Raw genomic sequence first — 26,033 nt, 5'->3', positions numbered from 1 at the left:
GGGGCGCATATTACCGCAGCGTTTCGGCGCACGGAGGCTGTTGACAGGTGGGGGGTGCTAGGGTTGCGCGGGGAGGGGCGAGCCGGCGCGGCGCCCGCGCAGCTCGCGTGGCCCTCTCGCCTGAGTCACGCGCGCTCCGTAATGCTTGCATAATAATAATGACGGATGCCGATCGCGCGGCGGCCCCTTTGATCTACGGAGCGTTTGATCTCGCCGCCGACTGGTCCCGCCGCCCCTGCCGCATAAACGAGCCCGCCTGTTACCTTTATTCGGTCCGACGCCGCGTACGGAGCCGGCCCTTCGCCCTCGTTCTAAATAGAGGCTTTTGTAAACGGGGAGCTACCGTGAGCGCGCCGAGGCAGTGGTGTGTGCGCGGTCAGTATGGGGTGCGGTCGCCGCGGGCGCTCGCCGCGCTTCACAAATCGTTCTTAGTGATGTTTCCGCGCCCTCAAGGTCGGTGCTGCCGGTGCTGGCTGACATGGACCCTATGTGTACGTTCATTATTTATTTTGTGCAATTTTACAGCGAGCTTCAGTGATCGTTCTGAGGTTGTGTTGTTGTTTTGATATTAACGTTGTGTTTTGTCGATGCGGTGCCGAGATTGGCGAGTGTGTTGAAGTTTAATAGCATGTAGTTTAGATTTTCTGTATTTGTGTATTTATACTTGCTAAATGTAAAGACGCGAAGTGCAATTACATTACTGTTTATTTATTTTGACTACATAGCGCGTGTTGTTTTTGATGTGTTTGTTTGTTTTAATTGATCGCGTTTAAATATAACTTTTAGTACTTGGAACATTTATTATAATCTCGATACCCAAATCCTCAACATTCAATTGGAACAAGCCATTATTAGAAAACAGTCATTATCAGAAAGTGGGCTAAATTGTTTAATAGGTACTTTAATCTAGAAATATTTCAATAATAAAATTTTGATTGGGATAACTTTCGTAAGCTCGTACTAAAAGCTAAGCTCAATCAATTTGATTATTTTGGTATCGTTATATTTAAAAACATATTTGCTTAGTCAAGTTAAAGAAAATTATCGTAGTTTGTAGGGATGTGTGTGTGTATTTGTTACTATAATTAATGTTAAATGTATAAGTTAGTATTAATATAATTATAAAGTAGTAGCTGCGCCCCGCGGTTTCACCCGCGTAAGTCCGAATTCCGTAGAAATATCGGGATAAAAAATGGCCTATATGTTATTCCAGTTGTCCGCCTACGTACCAAATTTCATTGCAATCGGTTCTGTAGTTTTTACGAGAAAGAGTAACAAACACTCACACATCCTTACAAACTTTCGCATTTATAATATTAGTAGGATAGAATTGGAAAATTATACATTTTGAATAATTTGAAAAGGAACTGGTTTTTACATTAAGAATAGTAGTAGTAAAAATTTTGTAATAGAAACTTGTCACCTGGATTTTCCATATTTAATATAAAAAAAAAAAACTTTAACAGGTGATAAAGAATATGTAAAACGATATGAGTAGAGTGTTTTGTATTCTCTAGCATAAACAAACACTTCAGTTAACGTAGATTTATGTTAATATAATACATGTAACTTTAAATTAGACTAAGAATTAGTCTATCAACATATCGTTTTAATTTTATCCTTGAGAAAATTCTTGCTCTATTAAAAAAACACATTCAAATGATACTCTCTAAATTTGTACAAGAAGCGTGTTGAATTTCTGTAAATATATAAAACACTATGAAAACTATTCTTAAAATCATCAAAGTAAATATTAAAGTTCTTTCTTCTAATTCACACCTGTGTAACTAATTAAAATAGCAAAGAGTAGTATAGTCTACAGTAAAATAGTCGTTCTTAACATTTATGCGAGGAATGCCGCGCGGGCACGGCTAGTTAAATTTGATTTATAGTATTTACATGATATTATATTGGTATTAATTCATGGAAAGAATGTTGATGGTATAATTAGTACTGTGCACGTAGTTAGCTTGATGTTTTATTTCTATTAGCGTTCTACAATAAATGTAATTTATTGTCGTTCCTACAAGAAGCGATGGATAATTATGCAGATATATTCAAAGACAATGGCGTCGTTGTGTCGCTAAACTAATAGGGAATAAATTAATATACCTACGGGAAAAAAATTACTGCCTAAGGAAATAATAGAATACTTGCGTATATGTTTATTATTTTCTTTAAATAATAATTGTCTATATTTCTGATTTTATTACTAGCTAGGCCTACAGTATTAGTCACTATGATTGCGCAATAGATTAAATGTAATAATTAAAGTATATTTAAAGTTATTTTAGTTACATAGCGACTCGATGGCAAATTTGCATTCTGTTTCATGCCTTTACATTCGTACGGATAGCCAGGCAGAGAGAAATACAGTAATTTGTTTTTGAGATTTGGTTATAAGAACTATGAATGAATGAGGTTATAGAAATAATAATAATCAAATTACATGTACATTTTACATAATAAACAACTAAAAAAGTAGATATAAAATGCTTCAACTTGCAGATGTGACTTTGAACAGGTGAATTTAGTACTTTGTTATATAATTTGTGTATTGTTTCGATTATTTTAAAAATTATTGATCTCCTATAGAGTCATGTCATGTTTATCTGAAATAGCTGCGATATTAAAAATAAACTCAATTTTTTTCGATGTCTCCTGTAGCCTTTATAGAAGATTGTACGATAGAATTAGTAACTGACCTAACCCGGAAAACCAATTGTAGGTCAGAAAATTGCTAGATAGTGACATGAGCATTTATTTTGATTGTAGTTTAATACACATGTCTATAATCATAATATGAAGATCAAAAGTTTGTTTGTTTCTTTTAACGCAATAAACTCAGAAAGAATGAAAATCATTTAAAAAGTGTAGGCATATAGGGCGAAGCCGGGGTGGAGTTATAGTATAATGAATACTTGTGTATACATAAAAATATAGTATACGTACTACTTATTACCATATCCTTGCTTTTTGTTCAAAATATTGTATAGAAAAAAATGTTATCATAAAAGGTGTTCTATTCCGTAACGAGCAAAGATTAAACAAAATTTCAAATCCATTTTAGTTCTAAAGAAAAGTAAAGTAAATAATCAACCGACTTTCGACTAATTTAAGAGGATCATGGTTAAATATATCTCTGTATTTTGAGGGCAAAATCTAAAAATAGAAGATCCGTATCTAAATGATGAATCCCTGAGACCTCTTTCTATTTTTAAATTCTCCTGAGGAATAAAAATCTGACCTGTAAGACATCTCTATTATGTTCTTAATAAAAGGGAAATTCAATAGGTACCGAAATACAATGCAATGGGTTTTCAAGCATAAATAATTTTATTTTCCTCTTCAGTTAAAAAATTGTATATATTGTGCAAGCAAGGCAAACAAATGTCAATACTTAAATTTATTTTAATGAAGTTAATTCATATGTAATACGTGTAATTAAAAAACTAAATGATACGTTTGTTATTGCTGCATCAAATAGAGTAAAGATATTTCAATGCACTAGTTACATATAAATTTTACAGTAATCCTTTGTAATTAGCAGTGCTGACTTGTTTATGGCGGTCATGCATCATACATGAGCTTTCTTTAATGTGATCTAAACAGGCGGTATAATACAAGCGCGATGTATATTCCCGTTTAGCTGCGAAAACTTACATAAGAATTATTTGTTGCTATATAATTTCTGTTCATTATTCCTTGATGCTTGTCTGGATATGTTTTTTATGTAACAGCGGTCAACTAAATTTGTACATCGCTTAAAGGTGAGCGAACACCACCGGCTCCCCCACTCAAACATAGTATCATCAATTTACGCCGATTTTTTGTGCGGGGAAAATGTAGTATATCCACCGGTGCGAGCTGGCAAATCATGCCGAAGCGTGCTCGCCGCGACTCTACACATATTTTAAGTAGATATAATTCTTTCTTCCTGTCTGTTCGGTTTTCACATCTGATAATCTGTGATAATGATTCCTAACTGATAATGTATCTATAAAATACTACTACAGCTTACTAAGAATGTCAAAAAGGGTTTATAAGCTATTAGGGATATAATCAGCAAATGCTAAAATCAACTCTTAGTGTAATTAAGACGCCATACAAAAAAATCCTTGTAGAAGGCCAATTTAAAACCATTTTAAATTTTATAGTTAGGTACAACAACCCATACATTAAAATTTCTATTTAAAAAAAAATCTCCTATTAATTCGAGAGGTTCACTTTTTATGTCATTGACCTTTTGGTAAAGTTTTTAAATTAGGTATATATCTAATCCCTTACAGTGTTTCTGCAATACCAATTTCATTATAGCAAAATTTCCTTTGACTGTTCCTATTTGCTTGGTTCATAACTATGATTCATAAAGGATAATAATATACAAGATAATATATACGTACTCAAAGTAAACCAATTTCGCGATTCCCCAAGTTATTTAAATAGATCTACAAAGCGTTTGAAGACATCACACAGAGACAAACTAATGGTCGTTGTTTCATAGAACTTCATTTCATTATTCTTGTTACCAAACCAAATAGATATTGTATGAAGAAGACAACTTTGATGTGACACAAGAGTTATCTGTGCAGAGTATCATGGAAAAATGTAAAAAATGGGCTATATATTATATTCGACAGCGAACGAAGTTGTGTGGGTTACCTAGTATCTATATGTACTATCTAATAAAATTTACTTATACGATATTATAGATAAATAGAACGTAAGCTTGTACGTCATATGTTTATCATGTAAATTAACGATTCGATTTATTAACAACAGTATGTCGAGTTTATGAAGCAATCATCTTAACATCGGTTGACGTTTTGAGTTAGGAAAATAGCAATTTCTTGGGAAACAAAACGTGTGGAATTATCAGAAAACGTGTAAAATTTATTTTGACGTGACAACGTCTTAAATTAGGTTGCGGCTCGGAGTCACTCATGAAAAAGTGTAACGCCCGGTAACGTTACGATGAGTCACCGAACTATGATCGGTCCGTCGCGCGCGCATCACTAGAGGCGCATTGAATCGGCGCGTGCTTGTGTCTCTGTCTCTGTCTTTTTAGTAAACAAAATATATTTTCTATAGTTAAAATTTGTGCAATTCTTATTTTCATTCAATTCCTTGTTCCTATTGTGCAATTTAATAATATTCATATCAATAAATATTCTACCGAGAAAAAGACGTTGTCACGTAAAATCTTCGCCTGTAAAACCGACTTTACAGGCAACCATTTTTTCGCTATAAGGTCATTCTATATCAAATTACTTATAATTTGTTTTCCCGATATCTTAGTCAATATGTACAAAAATTTTAGTGACTATTTTCCATAAAATTATCTATTTTGAATAACGTTCTATTATTAGATTAAATGTTAGTGTTTGTTTAATTACAGGTGCTGTTGTCCGCTCCAAGTGACAGCGTCGCTCCACCGGATAGCTTGAGATTAGTTTGGCTCTCTAATTCCTCTCTAACGTGTAATGATGGATCACCAGCGGGGTATGTATGCTTTATAGTCTCAAACGTCCTTATATATTTTATTAATGTAGAAATATTTAAAACTTCCAAATTCAGCACGGTAACGTCATTTAAATACAAGGTCTAAACTCAACGAGTTATTCTGTTTTGCTCTTGTTAAAGCAAATCTCCTTTGATGTGTTTTAAAGATCTTGAAAATATTTCCTATTTTAAAGAACTCTATATTTTTAATGAGCATGAAAGTAATGTTATAAAAACATATTTTTCCAGTTATTATATCCGACGTGGCACAAACAGTCATCACTGGGTGGTTTACTTGGAAGGTGGAGGATATTGTTGGGATACGAAGTCATGTGCAGCGCGTTGGAGACGTAGACCTGGGCTTATGTCTTCGACACGATGGCCTCGAGCTCGCCGAGCCCCAGCTATACTATCAATGGATCCCGAAGCAAACCCTTTATGGCACAATTCAAACCACGTGTTGTTACCCTACTGCTCTAGCGATATGTGGGCTGGAACACGAATTAAAGCGGAAAACGACACATTCGCGTTTACGGGTCGTTTAATAGTTAAAGATGTCCTTAATGAACTGTTGCAATTTGGTTTGCGTGGTCGACTTTTATTAGTCGGTTCGAGTGCTGGTGCAGCAGGAGTTATGTTTCATGCAGACGCTACAAGAAGAAGTCTTAGGACACATGGCGTTCGTGTGGCAGCTATCGCCGATTCTGGGTGGTTTCTCGACAGGCCCCCAAGAGCGAGACGATCGTTTTCCGTTGATGCAATAGCACGGCTTGGACATACTTTATGGCAAGGATCACCTCCATCGTCTTGCGTACGACAATACAGACATAAGCCATGGCTATGCTATTTTGGATATCGCCTCTATCCACATATTCGGACACCACTCTTCGTATTTCAGTATTTATTTGATTCAGCACAACTAACAGCAGAAGGTGTCCGAGCCCCTCGCACAAGAGCGCAATGGGATGCCGTGCATGAGACAGGGACTGCTCTCCGTGCGAGTCTTAAAGGCGTGCGAGCAACATTTGCTCCTGCGTGCATTGCCCACGGGGCTTTAGCGAGACCCGAGTGGCTGGCGATTAATGTATCCGGTATTTCCCTTCCAAAAGCTATTAGTTGTTGGGAGCGCCGCTTGAACAGCAGAAATAGAGGTGAAAGGACCAGGTGTGCACCGCGCAGGCTCATTGAAAGGTGCTCGTGGCCACAGTGTAACGGTTCCTGTCCACGTTTGCGTGACCCCAGGACGGGCGAAGAAGTAGCATTAGCCGCGTTACTTCAAAGTTTTGGTTTAGACGTGAATGGAGCTGCAGCAGCCATGGGTTTAGACGCTCGAGCTCTATCAAGAATGAGTCGAGCTGAACTTTTGCCTTTACTGGCACCACATACGTGATATTTAATAGACTGTTTATGTGCATTGAGCACGATGAATCTACCTCGTTTTTGTTACAAGTACAATTATTATTAATGTTAGTTATTATTTATTGTAATGAGATGCAGCAGTATTTATATAAGTAAAATGTAATTTTTTATATTCGTTTTATTAATCAAACCAAATAATATAAACATTGGGGATGTACAATAAAGAGTCAACTGTGGTAAATATTTATTTACATCATATGTAATTCTCCTTATGTAAAGGGAATGTGGACTAGCATATTATTCCTACTACAAATAAATTAAATTATCTCACTATTTACACTGACCCTATGGTAATGGCAGTGACTCGATGTGTCAGCGGATATCTTCGATTAGTAACGATTTATACCAATTGACCCCGTAAGCTGGGGGTTTTAAACTGATACCGAGTTTGTGGCGCAATCGGAAGCCAGGGGGAGCGATATATCATTGCTTTGGTATGTGTAAATTTAAAATCTAAGAAAAGTCCACCATGCCGCGATCTGTCGTAACGTCATAATTTATTAGAGCGTTCTACGCTAATCTGTATAGATAAGTCGACGACATCATTGGCCAGGAAGAAGTCCGTTGACACGATGTTCGCTTGGTGCCTCCAGAGCGTTGCAAAACGATGGGTAATATTTCTGTTAACTGCATCTGCGTTTTCACGTAAAGAGCCCCTTAAGAAGAGGATGTCAAGTACAGTAGGTGTTGTTTGAGCCATAGCGGAGAACATTGGAGAACGGGCTGATGGCTGGGGAGATGTACCTATTGCGTGATCTAAGTACTTCAAAAGTTCTGTAGGACTGTTTGTGTTTGCCCACAAATGAGGTAGTATTGGCCACAACCAGTTATTTTCTGAAACATATTAATATATAATATTACTTAGTGTTTTAACTTTTTTTTCACTTTGAATAAAAATGAACATCTCATTTTTATTCAAAGTGACATAAAAAATAAATCAGAAAAGAATCTTTTTTAGAGTATCTTTGTTGTTAGTTGACCGCATAAATCCTGATAAAATAGAAAGTATTTGTCAAGAAAGCAGAGAATGACCGATATAATGTATTATCCCCATTTTCCACGAGCGATGTACTTAATCACTAGTACATATGTCTCGAGGTCAAGCTTCTCGCCACAGACTACCCTTGACCTGAGATAGTCGGGGTATGCTATATTTGAATCAATAATCTATAGAATTGCTTCTAGATAAAATTTTAAGAAAGTAACTAAATATTTGCTTCTATGAAGAGGAAAAAGGCGTTAAAATACATGTCATATGAATGGAATATGAATAATAAAATTAAAAATACAATAATTTGGCATCGCCTACCAAATACGAAAAGCAAATTTTGTGAGAAGATATTTTGGCTTATAAGTAAAAAAAAACTGCGCCTGCTTTGCTTAGTAATTTTGTCTTTTTGCTGTTTTATCTATTTATAGATATAGAAAACTAGCCAGCCTGAAAGTATAAGCAACGTCTCACTATATTTCTTCATAAATTTTATGCTCAATGTATATATAAATACATATATCTGATATTTGTCATAGTTTTTGGAGAGATACAAAATCAAATGTATAAGGAACTCATGCCAGCCGTTTTGAGTAACAAAATTTTAAAACAGCGGTACAACAAATCCAATTTTGTTATATATGTCACCGTGAAACTGCTAGCATCCATTAGATTGCAATCTCGCTCTAAAGATTCCCGCGAGATTGTAATCTGTCGAAAAATTGTGATCCGTAACATACTGTATAAAATTTTGACCATTATTTATGGTTAAACACTAATTATGTATCGGAACCGTTAAATATTGAATGGTCATTCGATATGATGGTTAACTAAAGTTTGATTTATTCAAAAACTACAAGAAACAGAAGCTCGACTCCATGGGCTGGCTATCTGCACAACACAAACTATAGAGAAAATTAATTCTCGGCATAATACATAACTGCGATATGCATTTTAGCCCAACTAAATACAATGTGTTCAATTGGAAGTACTTAGTATGTTACGAAAAACAAATTTTTGACGGTTCACAATCTCGAAAGTTTTTATTATCTTACAGTTCCGTCATACAATTTATCTAAGTTTGTTTGTATATACAAAGAAGAGGAAGAAACTTACCTGCAACAATAATATTATCTACATAGCTGAAGACTAAACGCTTATCGTTATCAATTAGGGTTTGCAAAGTGGGGCCCCGTGTTCCGGCCCCTGTGTGGTACTGAGTCGCTGTAGCGATATGGGGTCCCAACTCTCTATGTATCAGTTCAAGCAGACCCGCATGAACAGATCTAATTGGCGCCCCATTTGGGTCGTAGAAACCCACGGGGAAATGATGAGCGTCTAGGAACACTACCTGGAATATTTATGCCATAAAATGTACATTGTTCTGAGAATATTTATTGTGAATTTTTTACTTCCATAGGGAACGCTGTTTTCGGTGAAAAGGTCCTTTATAGAATTTAAAAAGAGTAAAAGGAAACAGAGATTTAACATGACTGATTGATATGGGGATATAATAATAAATAATATGTAAATTAAATACATTTCTTGGACAAATTTCGCCTTTTTCTAAAAAATCTTTAAACAAATAGGAAAAATTAAAACGCATTAAATGTTAAAGCTTGTGAAGTGCTATGTAAAATTAAGCGTTTTATATGTGCTCTATAAACAGTTATTAAATAAATAATAGTTTAAAAAAACTAAAAAACACGCTTTTTATAGAAAACCGAACTAAAAAATAGGAAATTAATTGAAATGAATTTAAATTAAGAAAATAGTGTTAAAAATTTCAATGAATATAAGTTAATAATAGTGTGAGTAAAAAAAAATATATTTTATTTTAAGTCGGTTATAAACAAAGATACAAACATACAGGTGAAGCTAATAAAAAGCGTGTAAAAACAAAATATTGCAATTATTATGGTGCAGTTTTTAACGTAAACAAATGTTTTAGTCAAAGTTAATATGCGTATCTATTTTATTTTATAATAATATTGCAGGTATACATCGCAATCGAAGCATATAAAGAAATTACTTACCTCTTTTGTAAAGTCTAAGAAAGCTTTTATTTCACGTAACAGAGGTAAAAGGGGACGGACTCGAATTAAATTATGGTTTAGCCAGTATCTGTAAAGTAAGAAACAATCTTTACATATAATAATACATAATCATAAAAAAAAAAATCAATTAAAATCTCGTTGTAATAAACCATCATTTATATGCAATTCTACAATTAAAACCTATAGGAAAATAGTACCTAATAATGTTTTGTGATTGGCTTTATCATATATTTATGAGCATAACAATTAATTATTATTAAACCAGTCTACTAATTGGTTGTTTTGAAACTATTCACATCGCTTTATCACATAACTATCGGTCCGTCCAGGCTTCGTTCGTGGTACATATAGAAGCACTCATGCATGGTCGATACATTTACACCGGTAAAAGAATGTTTGAAGTCGGTTCAGTAGTTCCTGTTCTCAGTAGTAAACTTGAGTGTTCAAACAAATAAATAAACAAAACCTTTAAAGTTATATTATAGGTATAAGCATAGATTAGTACATATTTATATTTACGCAGTTGTATTATCTTGCGAATTAATTACGCTCGTCCCGGCTCCGCTAGACATCAAGATTCCTGTTTTATCCCAAGAGTGCATTTAATCGGGATAAAAAGTATTCTATAACCCAAGTCAGCTCATAACCTGTCTATATACCAAATTTAATCAAAATCCGTTCAGTAGTTTCAGTGTGATAAACATCTAAACAAACAAAGTTTCACATTAATAATATTAGTTTGAAGTGTGATTATGTATAATTTATTGAATTTGGATTGTGTAATATAAACGAAATAACATTAATTTTTTCTCATAATAAAATTATTGAATAGATTATAGCATTAATTAAAAATGACTCAATAGGAATGTTTAACGTAGAATTAAATCAGATTTTAGTACATAATTTATATTTAATCGTACATCATTTAAAAGGGAATTATGAGCTTCTTTAAACCTCCTTAAAGCAAATAATAAGTTGCGATTAAATACTTTATCAATTATTAATCCCGATTAATTGCCAGATATTAAAAACATTAAACTTATCGATTAGAAACAATGTGATGGATGTTTATTTGTTTTGATATGAGTGATATTGAAGGAATGATAAGTTTCATATATAAATAATAATTGTTGCTTGACATACGTTATATATCTTGTTATGATAAAAATGTGTTATAATAATAGTAGTGAAACGGTATTAAATCTTTGTATGTATTTCACGCCGGTTTTCCCGGTGCAAGCTGGCCCAAATCGTGCTGAACCATGCTCCACTCCCACTTTAAAACCTACCATTAAATAATAAGGACACGTATTATTAAAACTGGAAAATACTCGTTTACTTCAAACGTAACAATTATGATCTAGCTCACAATTTCCGACATGAAATGCATGTCAAAGCAAAATTTTTAGTTCGTTCCATAAAAACGCTATTGCCAAATAGGAGCGCACTTGAGGAGTGAGCTCTTATTTTGTCACTGATAGAAAGTATAAGACAACATTTTTACGATTTGTGAACTTATTGCTAGGTGATTCCGCCTCAGCAATCGAATTTCTAATACTTTTATATGTTTCATGTGCCTACACTCCCGTCAAAAGAAAAAATGAAGTGTTAATTTTTCTGATAAAAACAATAATATTGTATTTCTCTAAATTTGCAGGCCGAGGGAAGCGACGCGTGACCACTGGCTGACCGCGATTCGTGTAATATCGGTTTGCGAGTTTCGAATATGACTATTATATAATGAGATACACTTTTCACACTTCATTATTAGATTTTAGGTTAGTAGTCTCTTAATCTGATACTCAATCAGTTGATGATTTTAGTCTGAAATGTAGTGAAATAAACAATATTCAAAATTTTACTTTTATTGCGAAATCATTGCTGAATTCACTTCGACTTTAAGTGTAATTAAAAATATTTAAAGTGTAATTTTATTTCTATTAATTTCGGTAAGGATTATATGATATTTAGTGTATATTGTAAAAGATGTTATAAAAAATATGAAATGTAAATATTCTTCGTACATAATACATCTTACAATACAATTGTGTAAGTAAGAAGATTTATTTTACGTTATGTTAGTAAAATTCTTACTTTTTTATCTTTTATGTGCTACGCTGTATATACTAATGATATCTCAACTATTGTGAAGTTTAGCCGATAGAGCATTGGAAATTATTTCCCGATTTAAAATTCTAATAAAAACAAATTCAATAAAGCAACCAACAAGCAATAGATTCAAACATTATACTAAAATTGTAATTGCACAACATTTTCAACAGTGCTCGACAAATGTTAGGTACGTTTTTTATAGTTTTATTGGACCCTAAATTGGAGGATATGAATAATCAAAACATGAAACATTGAGCCTATATTTTCAAATTTCAATTGAACTAGTATAGCTCTATATTAATTAAATCTGTTATTTGTAGTCCTGTCATTCGTGTGTATATTGAAACTCTTTTGCGTAATAGCTACAAGATGAACCATACAATTATTTACCACACAAATAACTTTGTTTGTCAGTGAAAATATTGTTCTATTGATAAGGTTCCCAGGTAAACAAGCTATAAATTATAGAAGAGCGGGACAAACACTTACCTATCTTCAAGTCGCGGATAGAAGTCGTAATACGCAATTCTGAAATCGAAGTATCTGATGCCATAAACAAGCTGTGCCCATATAGAACGGTCTTGGCAGAGCACGAAACTGTCTCTGGAGACGGTACTTATCTCTGTTTCAAAGCGCCAAGCGCCGGCGTTATGTGTGCCGGCGATCGCCAGCTCCCCAATACGTAGTTTATTTATCTTGTCACTGGAAAAATTGAAACGTTTCTCATTTAGATTTTCAAGGGCTTCAGCTCACCTTGTACGACTTTTTTGTTCGGAAGGCGGGATGACTTGGAAGCAGGCATACGCCAATTGATGACTATATGTGGAAAATATTACCAGCTGTCTTATGTTTGAGAAATATTACACGTAAATGTGAGTATCGACAATAACTGAAATTTTTTGTTATGTAGACATTTGATATATCAAAACATAGTGTAAGTTGCAAATAAATCATCTGGTACATTAATCATTTTTCGTGTTATCGCATTAGAGGCAACGAACTTGTAAGGAAATACGTAGGCAGGAAAGTAACGAGACACTGCACAAAACGATCTTCTGATTAAAGAGTGAATGATATTTTATCTTTGTCTCGTTCAATCATTCATTTCCCTTGTGCATTGTGTTTTTAATGTATGGCACTTTTTTTGTCAGGCTCTGTCCAAATGTGTGAGATTGATGCTTATGTAATGATGATGAGCAAATGGCTAGCGGAAGTAAATTTTTTGACACTATTGTGAGATTTCTTTTTTCTCACTGATTTTCATTCTCACTTAAAAAGAAATGTATGTTATAATAACAAGGCAGACACTACACCTAATGTCTACTTTCAAAAACTGCGAATGAGTATCTAAATAAACCTAACACAACATACACTGTATATGTATGTTGCCGCAGGTATATTACATTACGTGGATGTATTTCCATCATAAATGTATTAATAACAACGTGAATATGAAAGCAAATTAGATTTTACTAATTGCTTGATTTTGTTACGCAACTATTGTATTGAAAATCTATTATATTAAACGTATTTTACGTTTTTGACATATTTATATTAAAATTTTGGTAATACTCTGTAAGACATGTCTTCTTAGGTAGATTCCTGGCCACAAAGTTGTATGAAATAAATATTTAAGATCATAAATTCTAATTATGATACCAACCCGTAATCTTCCATCCATGTCGGTTGTATTTTTAAGCAGTTAAAAGAAGTGATGTATTGGTTACCAGCACCGACCCACGGCCACAGGCAGTGAGGTCCTCGCAGGCCAACGCCTGATTGCCATCCAGCTGGTAGGTCTGGCTCACCCAAAGATATATTTGTGACTATGAAACCATGGACAGAATTTACTGGGAATACTGCGAGCGCGTTGTCCCATGATGTTGGCCTGCTATCGAAAAGACCGATCTGTGGAGCGAGGTATTGCTATTTTTATTAAATCATATGTCTTGCTTTATCAGCCAAACTGTATTGCTCCTTAACTTTTGTCACTTTTAACATAACACAACTAAACCGTTTTCAAATTGTCAGAATTTGAACAAATTTAAATATATATAAATAAAAGAAAATAAAAAAAGGATCATAAAAATCGGTTCTTCCAGTAAAAAGTAATGAGGTTGAGGACCGACTACATTATTTCGTGATTTTTTTAGGTTTCGTTAAATTTGTAGTATATTCCGTATGATATAAAGAAAATAAGGTTTATCGAAAGAGTGTCTTATCGTATTTCGGATTTGACAGATAATGGATCGTCTATTAATTAATACTTTGATTCTTTATTCTTCGCAAATCTGTTTTAATTCCAAGTTATCTGAGGATTTATTGTTTACGTTATCGTATAATGCAGTGATGGTTGGTTGCAAATTTTATAAATGTAATCGATATAAATACTATATAAAATAATGAGGCTAAAAGGACAATTATTCAGATTCCTTCTTACCTGATTGGGGAAGTTAGCGCAGGGACTGAAATCCCAGTTAAGCTCTATAGCGTCAAGAAGATTTCTTCCAACGCCCAATCGAATAGCCGGCGAATGAACTGTGGCCCATACTTTTCCACAAATCGATTTCTCAATTATTAGTTTTTCCGCAGCTAAAACGAGTAGCTCTATTAGGAGAATTATTCGACTTCACATCGAAAACCTCAGAAAGTAAATCAATGCGTATTTTTAAATGCGAAAATGATATCTGTAGAGTAAAATTAAATTTGGGTTATACTAATTGAAAGTTCAGGATCGTGACATTAAAGGATTAATTACAGTAGCTGGTAGCTACTAGAACATGCATATACCATCACCTGAAAATAATTAGGTTGCGTTAAATCGTCTTGACATATATCAAAGGAACTGTTATTGAATTCTATAAATATTTATTATATTTCTAATTGTTATGAACAAAATATAAGAACTTTGAACACATATAAATCAGAATGGAAAATGTTAAGCGAAATTTCTAGGAAGTGATATAAATAAAACGTTGCTATTATTTCTGCATATTTAATGAAAATATGATAAATACTAAAAAGAGAAGATAGCAAATAGCAATAGCATTTACCTATGCCGTATGCGTGTAAATCGTCGTAGGCGTAAATAAACCAACCGTAATATTACTAATAACCTTTACATCGATTCATATCGCCAAGATCGCGTGCGTGGAAGTAATCTTCAATAGTTGAACATCATTTCCTCAGGAAGACTATTTAAATTACATGCTGGTTAGTGAATTTTGCGAGTAGGTAAATTATTTAATAATGCATCTATCCATGCTTGCGTTTGCATTAAGTTTAATTATAAATTAATTTTCTCACACACGTAGTTATAGTAAACATTGATATGAGCGAAATGGTGTTGTTTAATAAACACAAACACTCCATTTAAATATAAAATGGCGAGTAAGTGATATATTGCAGCGGTTATTTAGTAATTTGTGGTAATTAATGGGCTAATGCGCAGCGGTTTCTGTTTTATACGTGTAGCGAACGTGGGAGATATTTTTGTGAAAATTCAACAAATTTTGGTGCGCTTTTTAATTAAATTCTAAAAGTATCAACTATTTTAAGAATTATTTTCCCACATAAATAAGAAAACATTCCTGAACAGGTTTTGCTATATAACATTTAGGGTATGTTAATTATTGTTAGTTTGTCAAGTATTTACAGCTAAGAGACATTAGTCCTACACTTCGAGTTTCCGTTTCATACACAGGTTCTAATTCAGAAGTAGCGGGCCCATTGATCATGCCTGTGACCCTTATTTACATATAATTCAACCCATCACCAAATAATTCCCCGCCTCTACTACGTACATACACGTTTTAGAATCCGCATTATACGATTCGATTTTATCGTTGTTTCCAATGATGGCGTCCGGTATGGAAGGAAGGATACTGTAAGTTTAAGTTTATATATAAGTAATATAATATTGCATTACAATCTCGTAGCTATAGAGAGTTTTTTCAAATTTATTTTGCATACAAAAAATTTAGTATGTAGTTAGCATTATAAAGATTATATTTCAGAACCGAATATTGATTACTAATAATAAATAATTCATTACATGTGAGTTGAAAATTTGCAAATTATCTTATTTTTTTAATGGAATTGATTTTGATAAATATCGGTCATTGCATTCATTACTAGTTTAAGTGTATTTATTGGTATGCAAACAGAGTTAATTCACCTAATTATTACGTAAGTTGTGATATAACTTGCGAAAGACAGTCCATGCGCGTACAACTCCTTTACCGGCATAGATCCAAATTATGTAAGAACAAGGAACTTCGTGACACAATAATGACTACTTCTTGTTACAAGCGATACTATCAACGTTTAGAAGTAACGAATAACTCTATGAATTATTAACTGTTTCTCTGTCATATATTTTATTTAAGTGGATAAATAATAGGCACATTTTTTACATTTAAATTTAGAACAGTTTTGATTCATTTTCATAAAATTATAGATAACAATTTAGAAAAAAAAAACACATTTAATTACTAAACTTCTTTTTCGTTATTTTGTTGTAAAAAAATTACCTACTTAATATTCTGATAAAATAAAATACATGTACTCATTATGTTTTTTATTTGATACAAATTGGAAAAAAATATTATCGTTATTTTATTCGTGTATTTTAACGACGTTTACAATAAAATGTAATATTTTGCTTTATTTCAAATTTGTAAGCCCATAAATCATTGTCTCTTTTTATTGAATAGTTGTAATTTTTTGATAGAAAATTGATTCAATTTGTTATAACAATAATGACCATCTAAATTAATCATTAATTATATGTAGTCTGTATCGTTCGAAATAAAATAAATCCAATTCGATTGTTTGGAAAAAAAATTTAAACATATTACAATGTAGGTCACTGCATAAATGTAAATAAAACACTGATATCCATAAGTCATCATCATCCTTGTCATAATGCAATGAAAACATAAATCAATTAATTGATACCGTTATTTGTCATAACAATAAACCACTTTAAAGAAACAGTAATAAATAAACTTATATAGAACTGTTTGTTATTGTACTCACGTCCAATAGACGCCCCGAGTGCGGTAGCAGCCAGGAAGGCCACAGAGACCCAAGAGACGGCCATCTCAAGCGGTGGCTCCCGTGCCACTAAATCGTATTAGCAGTTAGTACTGCCCTGTAGATTTGGCATTCTTTCGCAACAATTGACTGGTGCGCAAACGCCGCAATCAAATCGACGCATCCTGCTCGTATCTGGGGTGGCCAGATTCAACATTTTAATTTCCGATAAATAGTATAACGTGGTTGTAATGTTAGTGTATTTTCATACAGTTGTATTTTTTAATGGATAATGTTATGAATGGTTATCATATTTATTCTATTTTAAATCACATCGCAATAAATATTCAATATTAAGAAGTGTGTAATAGAATTATTATGTAACTCAGCAGACGGGATTATAATTAAATTTTCTTATACTAGAACAGTGGTGGTTCAATGGTTACGACCTCTACCTTCAATCAAAAAGCCGTAGAGTTTGAGACTGATTTTTCAATTTATCTGACTTTACATTATTTATTTTTTTTACCGCTTTAACCGCTGCTCGTAACGGAAAACATCGTGAGGAAACCAATAAATTTCGACGACATACATTATATTGTGACTGACAGCAGCTAGCCCGCCCAACATGGTGATCTCATAGGTTTGTGTCTCTGCAGCAGGGAAAATATGGGCTGATGATGGTCATCATGATAATTATACTTACTACTAAAATTATTTATTTGTACCTATTACTAACATATTAATGTCTTCTTAAATTCATGTCAAAGTACAAAACGAACATTAAAAAAATATTTTGAAAACACCAAACTTAACTTTTTATTTAATAAACAAATTTGCCCAAAATTGTGCAAATTCCGATCGGTTGTGGTTGATGAAACTCGATATACGGCAACACTACTCGCATCGCATGATATGATTGAGCTGTATCAAATACTTTCTACGTTACTCAATAGACGTCGCTTTATGTGAAAGGTTATGTAAAACGATGAGTAACGAGGTGCCGGCTTCCGTCACATCCTAAGTTCCGATGTTAGGACAGCACGCGACTCGCTGCGACCAAAAGCACGTGTAGCCCCAGGATGTCTCTTATCAAATGTGAATTGCTGAACGGATATCTTCGAGTACATGCTAATGTTTACTACACAGCTATACTATGGGGTTCCTGCTATAGCTGTCTTGTTGATTACTTTCTCTTCTCTAGGAATAAAGTATTGAAAATTGTGAGAAAAAATAATTCTACTTCCATGATTAACTTTAGTTCCAATCCGATATTCTTTGAATCTCATAAGAGAAACTCAAACTTGAACGGAAACGAATGAAATGAAAATAGTTTAGAAGTTACTTTTTGCAATTCTTTTAGTAGTTTATTACAAGGCAAATAATACAAATGTTTAATAATCTATAATATTCTTTTATATTACGTTATTTAAACAATACTGAAAGTACAATATCACTACTATAATAAACCACATGCTGTACTGACAAATAATACAAACCATTGAAATCTTTGAAGATATATGTTATTATAAATATTAGGACGATAATAAATTGTTTCAGATTATCTTTCAAATTACGTCACATGTATTTAAACAGATTATGGAAATAATCAATCTTTACTTCAGATTACATTATGTTTATTGAAATAATGATAAAAATTTTATCTAAGGTGTAAGGGATAAGGAAAGGATTGATCACGGGAAAAAGAAGGTAATGGACTGGATAGGGTGAGCAAAAGAATATAGGCCTTACATGACTTCTTTTTCAAACTCAATAAAGTTTTCAATATTTGCCGCTCTTTTCAAGTTATGCTTTTCTGTGCTATCTGTGGAAGCAATAGATGGCGCTCGACTCGGGTTGCGAAGGACTGGCTTTTGGAGTTGGAAAAAGTTTAAGGACGCTTTCAATTCTTTTATAAAAACTTCTTTGTGCGACACCTTAAATAAAAAAAAAAATACATCTTAGCGAGTACATGCAAATATTGGATATATAACACTGTTTTGAGATTTAAGGAATTAGGGAAAATAGCCAAATTTACGATCCATTCTATTGAATAAATTATATTTAAGTCATTTAATGAAATAATTTAAATTCATTTATAAGACTAGAATTTTTCTTGCAAAAGCAAAATAAAGACCCGTTTGGTGCCTAAAGTTTACAGTGTTGTCAATTAAAAAGCAAAATTAAATATATAGCTTCTTAAGACCTTTTAATAATTTTTTTGCATACTGATTATGTAAGATGTAAAAAGCAAATAAATTGTATTAGTTGAGTATGATAAAAGTAACCTGCTCTCGGACGACAATATTGCGCACTTCATTCATGAACTCTGCAGCAGTTATAACTAGACTTAATACCAAACCTATCACAAGAATTATGAAAGCGCCTATCAAATTTTCCATCTCAAGGTCTCCTTCGACATCGCTTTCATCTGTAGTACCCTAAAAAATACAACGAAAGGATATTTAAACGAAATTAACTATTTTAAAACATATTTCTGAAATGAAGAGCAAAGATGACACTGACTATATATTCTTTTCAATTTAATATCTGAAAAAAATGTATAGTGGTCCAACTTTTTATATGTATGTATTGTATGGTTCTTACTTCACACTCTTGGGCTCCATATTTTTCATCCCACCATTTACTTTTAATTTGATCAAGCGTTGTATGTTCCTTCAGTTCTAGTATTGCTTGATTTATATGAGTTCGGAATGGTGAATCTGAAATATATAAATAATATTTATAGTAATTAAATTATATTAATAACAATTAAAATCTTTGAGAGGTGTATATGTATATTAATACTGTGAATAAAAACGTAACATATAATCTGAGGCTGTCATAGTTAGATTGCGTACCGAATGCTTATAGAAGTGAAAACGTATAAATTCAGTGTCGTTGATGCGTGCCTATAATATTTTATGTAAATATTACCAGGTGAAAATAACCATATCGAAATAAAAATAAATGTCAAAATTCTCAATGTAATTTAATTTAAATATATACATAAAAGGGTCAGATAAGTAAAGCCTAGACTTTAGCAAGTTCTATTCATTGAATTGAAAGGATCCTTACTCGCCGGCATAGCGATCCCGTAATCTTTAGAATCTAATTCACCACCAACTTTCTTAAGTTCACAGTTTCTTTTTAACTTGTATTCAATTGTACTAGACTCCATGAATAAGGCGTATTTGCTTTTTCCATTGAGTACTCGTTTTTCGCCTTCATCGTTACTCTTTACCAAAACAACGGGATTAGCCATCATGTTATCATATAATCGCCGATAAGCTTTATATTTGGAGCTCTGGAAAAAAAGATATGTCTTAGCAACGTTCGTAAAGCGACGGAATATTTAAATTTCCTTATGTTGTTATTATCAATACAATCGTCATTATTTGTAATAAAGAATATTTCTACTGTCTTATGTTTATACTTTTGCTTGGATTTTATCTATGCCATAAATGATTTCTTCCAAGATTTTCATTTGAATAATTCCCAAACTTTTACTCGTCTTCCGGGTGTCAACTTGGGGCAAGACTTAAGGAGTGTTAGAAAACTTTTGTTACAAACAAACTACTAACTTTGAAAAAGTCCAGAGTAGATCCTCCGTGAATCGCTCCGTACAGCACTTTAGTTTGTTTCGCCAGATCTTCCACACTGTCTATTGGTTCATACTCTAGGGCTGATGTCATTGAAGCAGAGAGCTGGGCAATGTATGTCTGGCAAATGATTACTGCGAAAAACCACCACATGGCACACACCCATCGAGAACCAATAGCTCTAGAATGTCAAAATATCATTATAATAATTATTTTTAGTAACTACAGTAGTTAGTAACAACAAATTGTCTATTGTAACATATTCCTTGTGTTAGCAACTTTACTAATTCATGAATTCATAGCATTGTTAATTTCATAGATTATTTATTGATAAAAGATTTCATTTAGGTCTTAATCCACGTTGATTTGCGTTATCATTTTAAAGAGATAAGCGAATATTATAAATTCATTCATATAATAATTTCGCTAAATACCATGTTACATATTATATTGGAAAAAAATTTAATATACTTAGGTAAAATGTCACATCCTTGCGTCATTATAGAACCCATTGTCAACCAAGTACAGTTCTTAAAATTCCATATATTTTCCAGCTCTTCAGGATCTTTGTCACATGGTTGCGGGTTTTCCCAATCAGCAGGTGATATCCTGATAACATTAACCATGTGTAGATATGTTCGATGTAATAAAAATATATAAGATTTCATATATTATAACCACCTTGAACAAACGAATAGGACAATAGAAACAACGCAATACGCTGTTGCTATGTACATCCACACGTCGAAAGTATATGGATTAAGAAATGAGAACCAGCCCGGGGGAACTTTTCTCTCCTTTGTGTACAAAATACTTATACCCAATGTCATAAATGGTACCGAAAAATCAACGACTTTCTTTCTCTCTTCCGTAATTGTTAAGTCACAAACAGCTAAGTCTGCTTTCTGTGAATAAAATATAGTTTATCGAAAAATCATTTAAACTAAAATGAATGCTTAAATAATATATATTGTTTATGATCTAATGCAATTCGAAATTTTTATTAAATGTCGGATTCTGAGTGGAACTCGCTTCACCAAAATACCGTGGCAATTCGGGAACTTTGATCATTCACAGCGTTGGTTTAATGATTCATTATGTCATTTCAAATCATTTTAATATGAGGGTTATTCTGAAGATGCACGTTAGGATTGCTTTAAATAATTATGTGTGATGCAGTAGAATCACCAATCACTCTATCATATTAATACACATCACACACAAATATATTGAATGTGAAAGTTTGTTTGTTTTGGATGTGTGCCCGTCAATCACGCTGAAACTACTGATCGGATTTTAATGAAATTTGGTATTCAGACAGGGTTTGAGCTGACTTGGGTGATAGAATACTTTTTATTCCGATTAAATGCCCCCTTGGGATAAAACAGGAATCTTGTAATTACATAAAATATATTTTTTAGGTTTTATTTCATGCGAGATTTAAAAAGTATTGGAGTGATCCCGTTATAATGTGATTTTTTTTTGTTTATTTTCTACAATAAATATTGTGTATTACCTTGTCCAGTAAGTCACCTATCAAACCGTTCCATTTCTTCTTCTCTGGGTCGTATTTTCCATAATCTTTATCTTGTTCGTGTAAAAATGAATACGTGTAATTAAATTTATGCTTCCTCAATATATCAAAGATATGTTTAACTAGATCTACAGAAAATCCTTCGTAATTCTCGTCAGCATCTTCTTCAACGCACGTTTTATTATCCTCTGGGCATTTGATTTTGTCAGAAAAGTATGGTTTTGCTTTACGTGATATAATCTGAAAGTGTTCGGGAATAGTGTTCAGAGGCGTACATCAAGTTGAGCTCCTATAGTAGCAGCCTTGCTTTTATATGCACCATAGTTTAACGTTATTTAAGAACTTTTAACTGTACTACATGTTGATTGAAATAAATAAATTTATTACTGAATATTATTGCCTCACGCATTGCACGCGTTGCGTTTAATATTTTTTGTATAAGTATATTTTCTAAAATAAAATTCTTAACTTACGATAAAATGTTTACTGGTTTGTTGTGCGCTTTTAATTTCAGTGCTTGGTCTATTTTCTATTATAGTTGCTTTATCTGTTGAATTCCAGGTGCCAATTGTTTGTCTCGTCGATACATGAATCTCGTTTACGTACAAGGTGTAATTATATCTGCGCCCGTATTTATCAAACTGAATATTCCCTGTTACTCCAACACTGGGATTCTGGAATTAAACATTATTAAATGCTTCTTTAAAATAGAAGAAGGAATAGCGCTAGAACCGAAAACGTTATTCGACTATGTTAGAATTTATTGAGATTTTATTACGGTATTAATATAAATTAATAAAAATACCCTTTTGTTTTTACAACAGGTAAGAACTTAATTTCGGAAAAATATAAATACTTAATTAGAAAGGGTTTTGTTTTAAGAAAGCTTTGATATAAAAAGGTTTCAATTTGTTATCTTTTTGTAACGGCATCCTAGATAAATACAAAGTGAAAGCGAAAAAGAATTACCTTTAATATTTCAGCTTGGAGTAATGCCCCGAACGGCCAAGGGTCGGCGTCTTTTTTACACAAATCTTCATCTGGTTTTGTAATATCTTCCACTTCGCCTACTTTTTGCAATGCCTTGAGGACATGATTCGCTATATCGTTCATAACGAGAGCTTCGATCTACAAACATTTTTTTACTCATTTCACAATCTTCTATCGTCAATTACTTTTTCTTGATTGAATAAAAATCACAGCAACATTTTAGATTATACAATACCTTATCCTTTAAAATTACAAGTTTTAATGTGTGCGAGTAATTTGTTATTAAATTAGTACGTTCGTTGCTTTAAGTTTTAAAAGGTTTTAGTTTTTATTCCATATATCTATAAGTATATATGCAATTAAGTAAGGAGGTTATTATATGGCCATTGATTTTTAATGAATACTTAACATTACCTCCAAATTGGTGACAGGCGGCGAGTCAAGTTGGACCTTATCAGTTGTCCACCTCCCAACCCGTGTTGCTAAGAAGTGTTGTGCGTCTTCTAATTTATCAAAGTCTGTGATACTAAGCCACGTAATGTTTGAGTGAAATGGTGTTAGATCTTTTGCAATCATTCCAGCGTCCATTGTAGTCAATATGTAGTGCTAGCGTTCAACATAATATTTTGTTTAATATACAATTATATATAATAAAGTAAAAATATGAATATTCTATAATATAGTTCGTATAAAACTTATTAATAACAAAATTTTCAAAGTTTGTCATTAATGCTTGTCACACTTGAAAGGAAAATAAGGTTAAATGTGAAGAATATCATCTTCTTATATATAAAAGTCAATTGCTGTTCGTTAGTCTCGCTAAAACTCGAGAATGGCTGATCTGATTTTTATAATCATGGTATTGGTGCATTCTGAATAGTCCAGTGAATGTTTAAAATGTAAGAACAATACGGAGGTGGGAAGTCGCTAGCGGGAAGCTAGTATTTTATATTATAAAAGAACTACATTTTGGTCTCCGGTTTCGGCTGCGTGGTTGAAGGAAGTTTTCATGGAAATACAATTTTTTACAGCGGTAAAAAAGGTGCATATATATGTATGTAGTGACATAAGCAACCTCTCACGTTTTTTTTTTGATATGCATGTGACACAATCTTAAAATTTAAATAGTGTAATATGTTAATTGTAGGTATATTAATACTTATTCAAATACCTGGTAATGGTTGACCATGTTAACTCCTTGGGCTTCATTTAAATATTTCAAAACGCGGTCAATATGACAGTCTAATATGATGCGAAATTCTTTGTAGCGTTTCAATTCTTTGAATATCTAAAAATTATGGAAAGCTTAATATCGAGACACGTACCTTCTATATTAATAATATGTAGCCACCTTACCTTACATGATGAACTAACATTCGCTTGCTTACTAATAAGTTGAGATGTACAGTAAAATTAAACATCCGAGTTATCTAATAAGAATATTAGTTTTGTGAGTAAATATTGTGCTAACCTTAAAATTGTCGATATTAGGATCCAGCCTACGCACAGTAACAGGGGTTTGGTCTGTGTATTCAGCTAGAATTTTTTGTATTCTCAATAAGCCTGAAAAACGGATTATAAAGATATTATATTATAGATTACAGCTGTTATGTGTATTAAGTATTATTTACCAAAATCATCTTCATACAGTACAGCGAAGTTTTCCCATCTGTAATATTTCAGTAACGCTGCATAAGCGTACGATATATCTTCCGCAGTTGGGTAGAAGTTAATAGTAATGTTTTTATAAACGGGACTCTCGTCAGAAGATTCTTCCTCGACATCATCGTCATCTTCATCATCGGTGTTTTCAATTTCTTCTTCTAAATATGGATCCATGGGTTGCCATGTCGCTTGAAGATGGGGGATATTAGCTTTGGCGCATTGATCCCGAATAGCTCCATCAAATATTGGTGTTTGCGGACCAAATATAGCAATGGGCTGCATCATTTTGTTTGAACAAACTAGAAAAATATATGTCTTAATAGAAAATAACGATAATGTTTTATATGTAAAGCAAAGTGACATAATATGTTTGTATATCAAATATATTCTTACGGTTTCTCCACACGGAATAACTATCAGATCTCTTTGGACGAAGTATTACAGGTTCAAGACGCCAATCGTTGATTTCTGAAATCGTTCATTATCATTAAAGATGTGCTAATGCTTAATACGATTAAAGAGGCAATACGAACGTCATAAGAATAATAAAGAGATTTGTAGGATATACGTACATATATTCTACTCGTATGGCATTGAAAAGTTTAATGTTTTACGTACTTTTGTCTGGATCGTCGGACGAGGAATCTGATGCCCGTAGGTGATTGTGCCGCATACTTTCATTGAAAGCTAAGCGTTGGGTTAAAGCATGTTTTTCAAATATGCCTCCTATGAATATGATAAAAAAAAGCATAAGAAAATATATTTTTTGATTATACCTAAATTAAATACAACTAGCCATATATTCTTGACTTACCAATTTGATAAGATATTACACTCGTTTCTATAACAATAAGTTGCGAAGCGCTTTGATGAATTAAATAAAATATCCATAATAACCACATTGTTCACAGATTTTAAAAACTACTTTAAATTATTAAAAAAAAAATCCAACAGCATTATTTGTTTACTTTGTGTTATACACTGATGTATAAAGCAAAATATTTACTAAGAGCTTTCAGTGTAAATAAGCTGTCGTTAATTATGACGAGGTTGTCGAAAACAAAACCGGTACGTTTCGCTGAGAAATTCTACATTAACTGTTTTAGTTAGCTATTTGGATTAAAGGA

At 32.9% G+C, this 26,033-nt stretch overlaps 3 protein-coding genes across 5 annotated transcripts; 1 reads left to right on the top strand and 2 right to left on the bottom strand.

The window, feature by feature from the left end:
- The first annotated feature begins 132 nt into the window (after window positions 1-132).
- LOC119833738 (palmitoleoyl-protein carboxylesterase NOTUM) lies at window positions 133-7,174 on the top strand. 2 transcript variants are annotated; one of them, XM_038357899.1, is made up of 3 exons: window positions 133-491; window positions 5,399-5,502; window positions 5,752-7,174. In XM_038357899.1, the coding sequence occupies exons 1-3, from the start codon at window positions 159-161 to the stop codon at window positions 6,890-6,892; spliced, it is 1,578 nt and encodes a 525-aa protein (XP_038213827.1). In that variant the 5' UTR covers window positions 133-158; the 3' UTR covers window positions 6,893-7,174. The 2 variants fall into 2 exon arrangements, with proteins under 2 accessions (XP_038213827.1, XP_038213826.1); XM_038357898.1 differs by having other exon boundaries at window positions 133-548.
- LOC119833739 lies at window positions 7,095-17,270 on the bottom strand. 2 transcript variants are annotated; one of them, XM_038357900.1, is made up of 8 exons: window positions 17,119-17,270; window positions 15,882-15,962; window positions 14,519-14,670; window positions 13,742-13,986; window positions 12,568-12,780; window positions 9,946-10,033; window positions 9,026-9,260; window positions 7,095-7,755 (listed from the first exon to the last, which is right to left on the bottom strand). In XM_038357900.1, exons 1-8 carry the CDS (start codon window positions 17,180-17,182, stop codon window positions 7,412-7,414), a joined length of 1,422 nt encoding a protein of 473 aa, XP_038213828.1. In that variant the 5' UTR covers window positions 17,183-17,270; the 3' UTR covers window positions 7,095-7,411. The 2 variants fall into 2 exon arrangements, with proteins under 2 accessions (XP_038213828.1, XP_038213829.1); XM_038357901.1 differs by lacking the exon at window positions 15,882-15,962 and having other exon boundaries at window positions 17,119-17,258.
- Window positions 17,271-18,675: 1,405 nt separating this feature from the next.
- LOC119833770 (glutamate receptor ionotropic, kainate 2-like) lies at window positions 18,676-26,018 on the bottom strand. The gene is made up of 17 exons (XM_038357942.1): window positions 25,721-26,018; window positions 25,525-25,632; window positions 25,300-25,374; window positions 24,873-25,205; window positions 24,713-24,804; window positions 24,413-24,529; window positions 23,656-23,847; window positions 23,221-23,379; window positions 22,725-22,925; window positions 22,234-22,491; window positions 21,399-21,622; window positions 21,189-21,326; window positions 20,700-20,898; window positions 20,194-20,422; window positions 19,723-19,838; window positions 19,404-19,556; window positions 18,676-19,052 (listed from the first exon to the last, which is right to left on the bottom strand). The coding sequence occupies exons 1-17, from the start codon at window positions 25,806-25,808 to the stop codon at window positions 18,864-18,866; spliced, it is 2,871 nt and encodes a 956-aa protein (XP_038213870.1). The 5' UTR covers window positions 25,809-26,018; the 3' UTR covers window positions 18,676-18,863.
- Between the last annotated feature and the right edge of the window lie 15 nt (window positions 26,019-26,033).

This window comes from Zerene cesonia, chromosome 18 (genome assembly GCF_012273895.1).
Source record: "Zerene cesonia ecotype Mississippi chromosome 18, Zerene_cesonia_1.1, whole genome shotgun sequence".
NCBI classification, from domain to species: domain Eukaryota; kingdom Metazoa; phylum Arthropoda; class Insecta; order Lepidoptera; family Pieridae; genus Zerene; species Zerene cesonia.
Note: the sequence above shows the minus strand (reverse complement) of the source record. Positions and strands in the feature narration are given on the sequence as shown.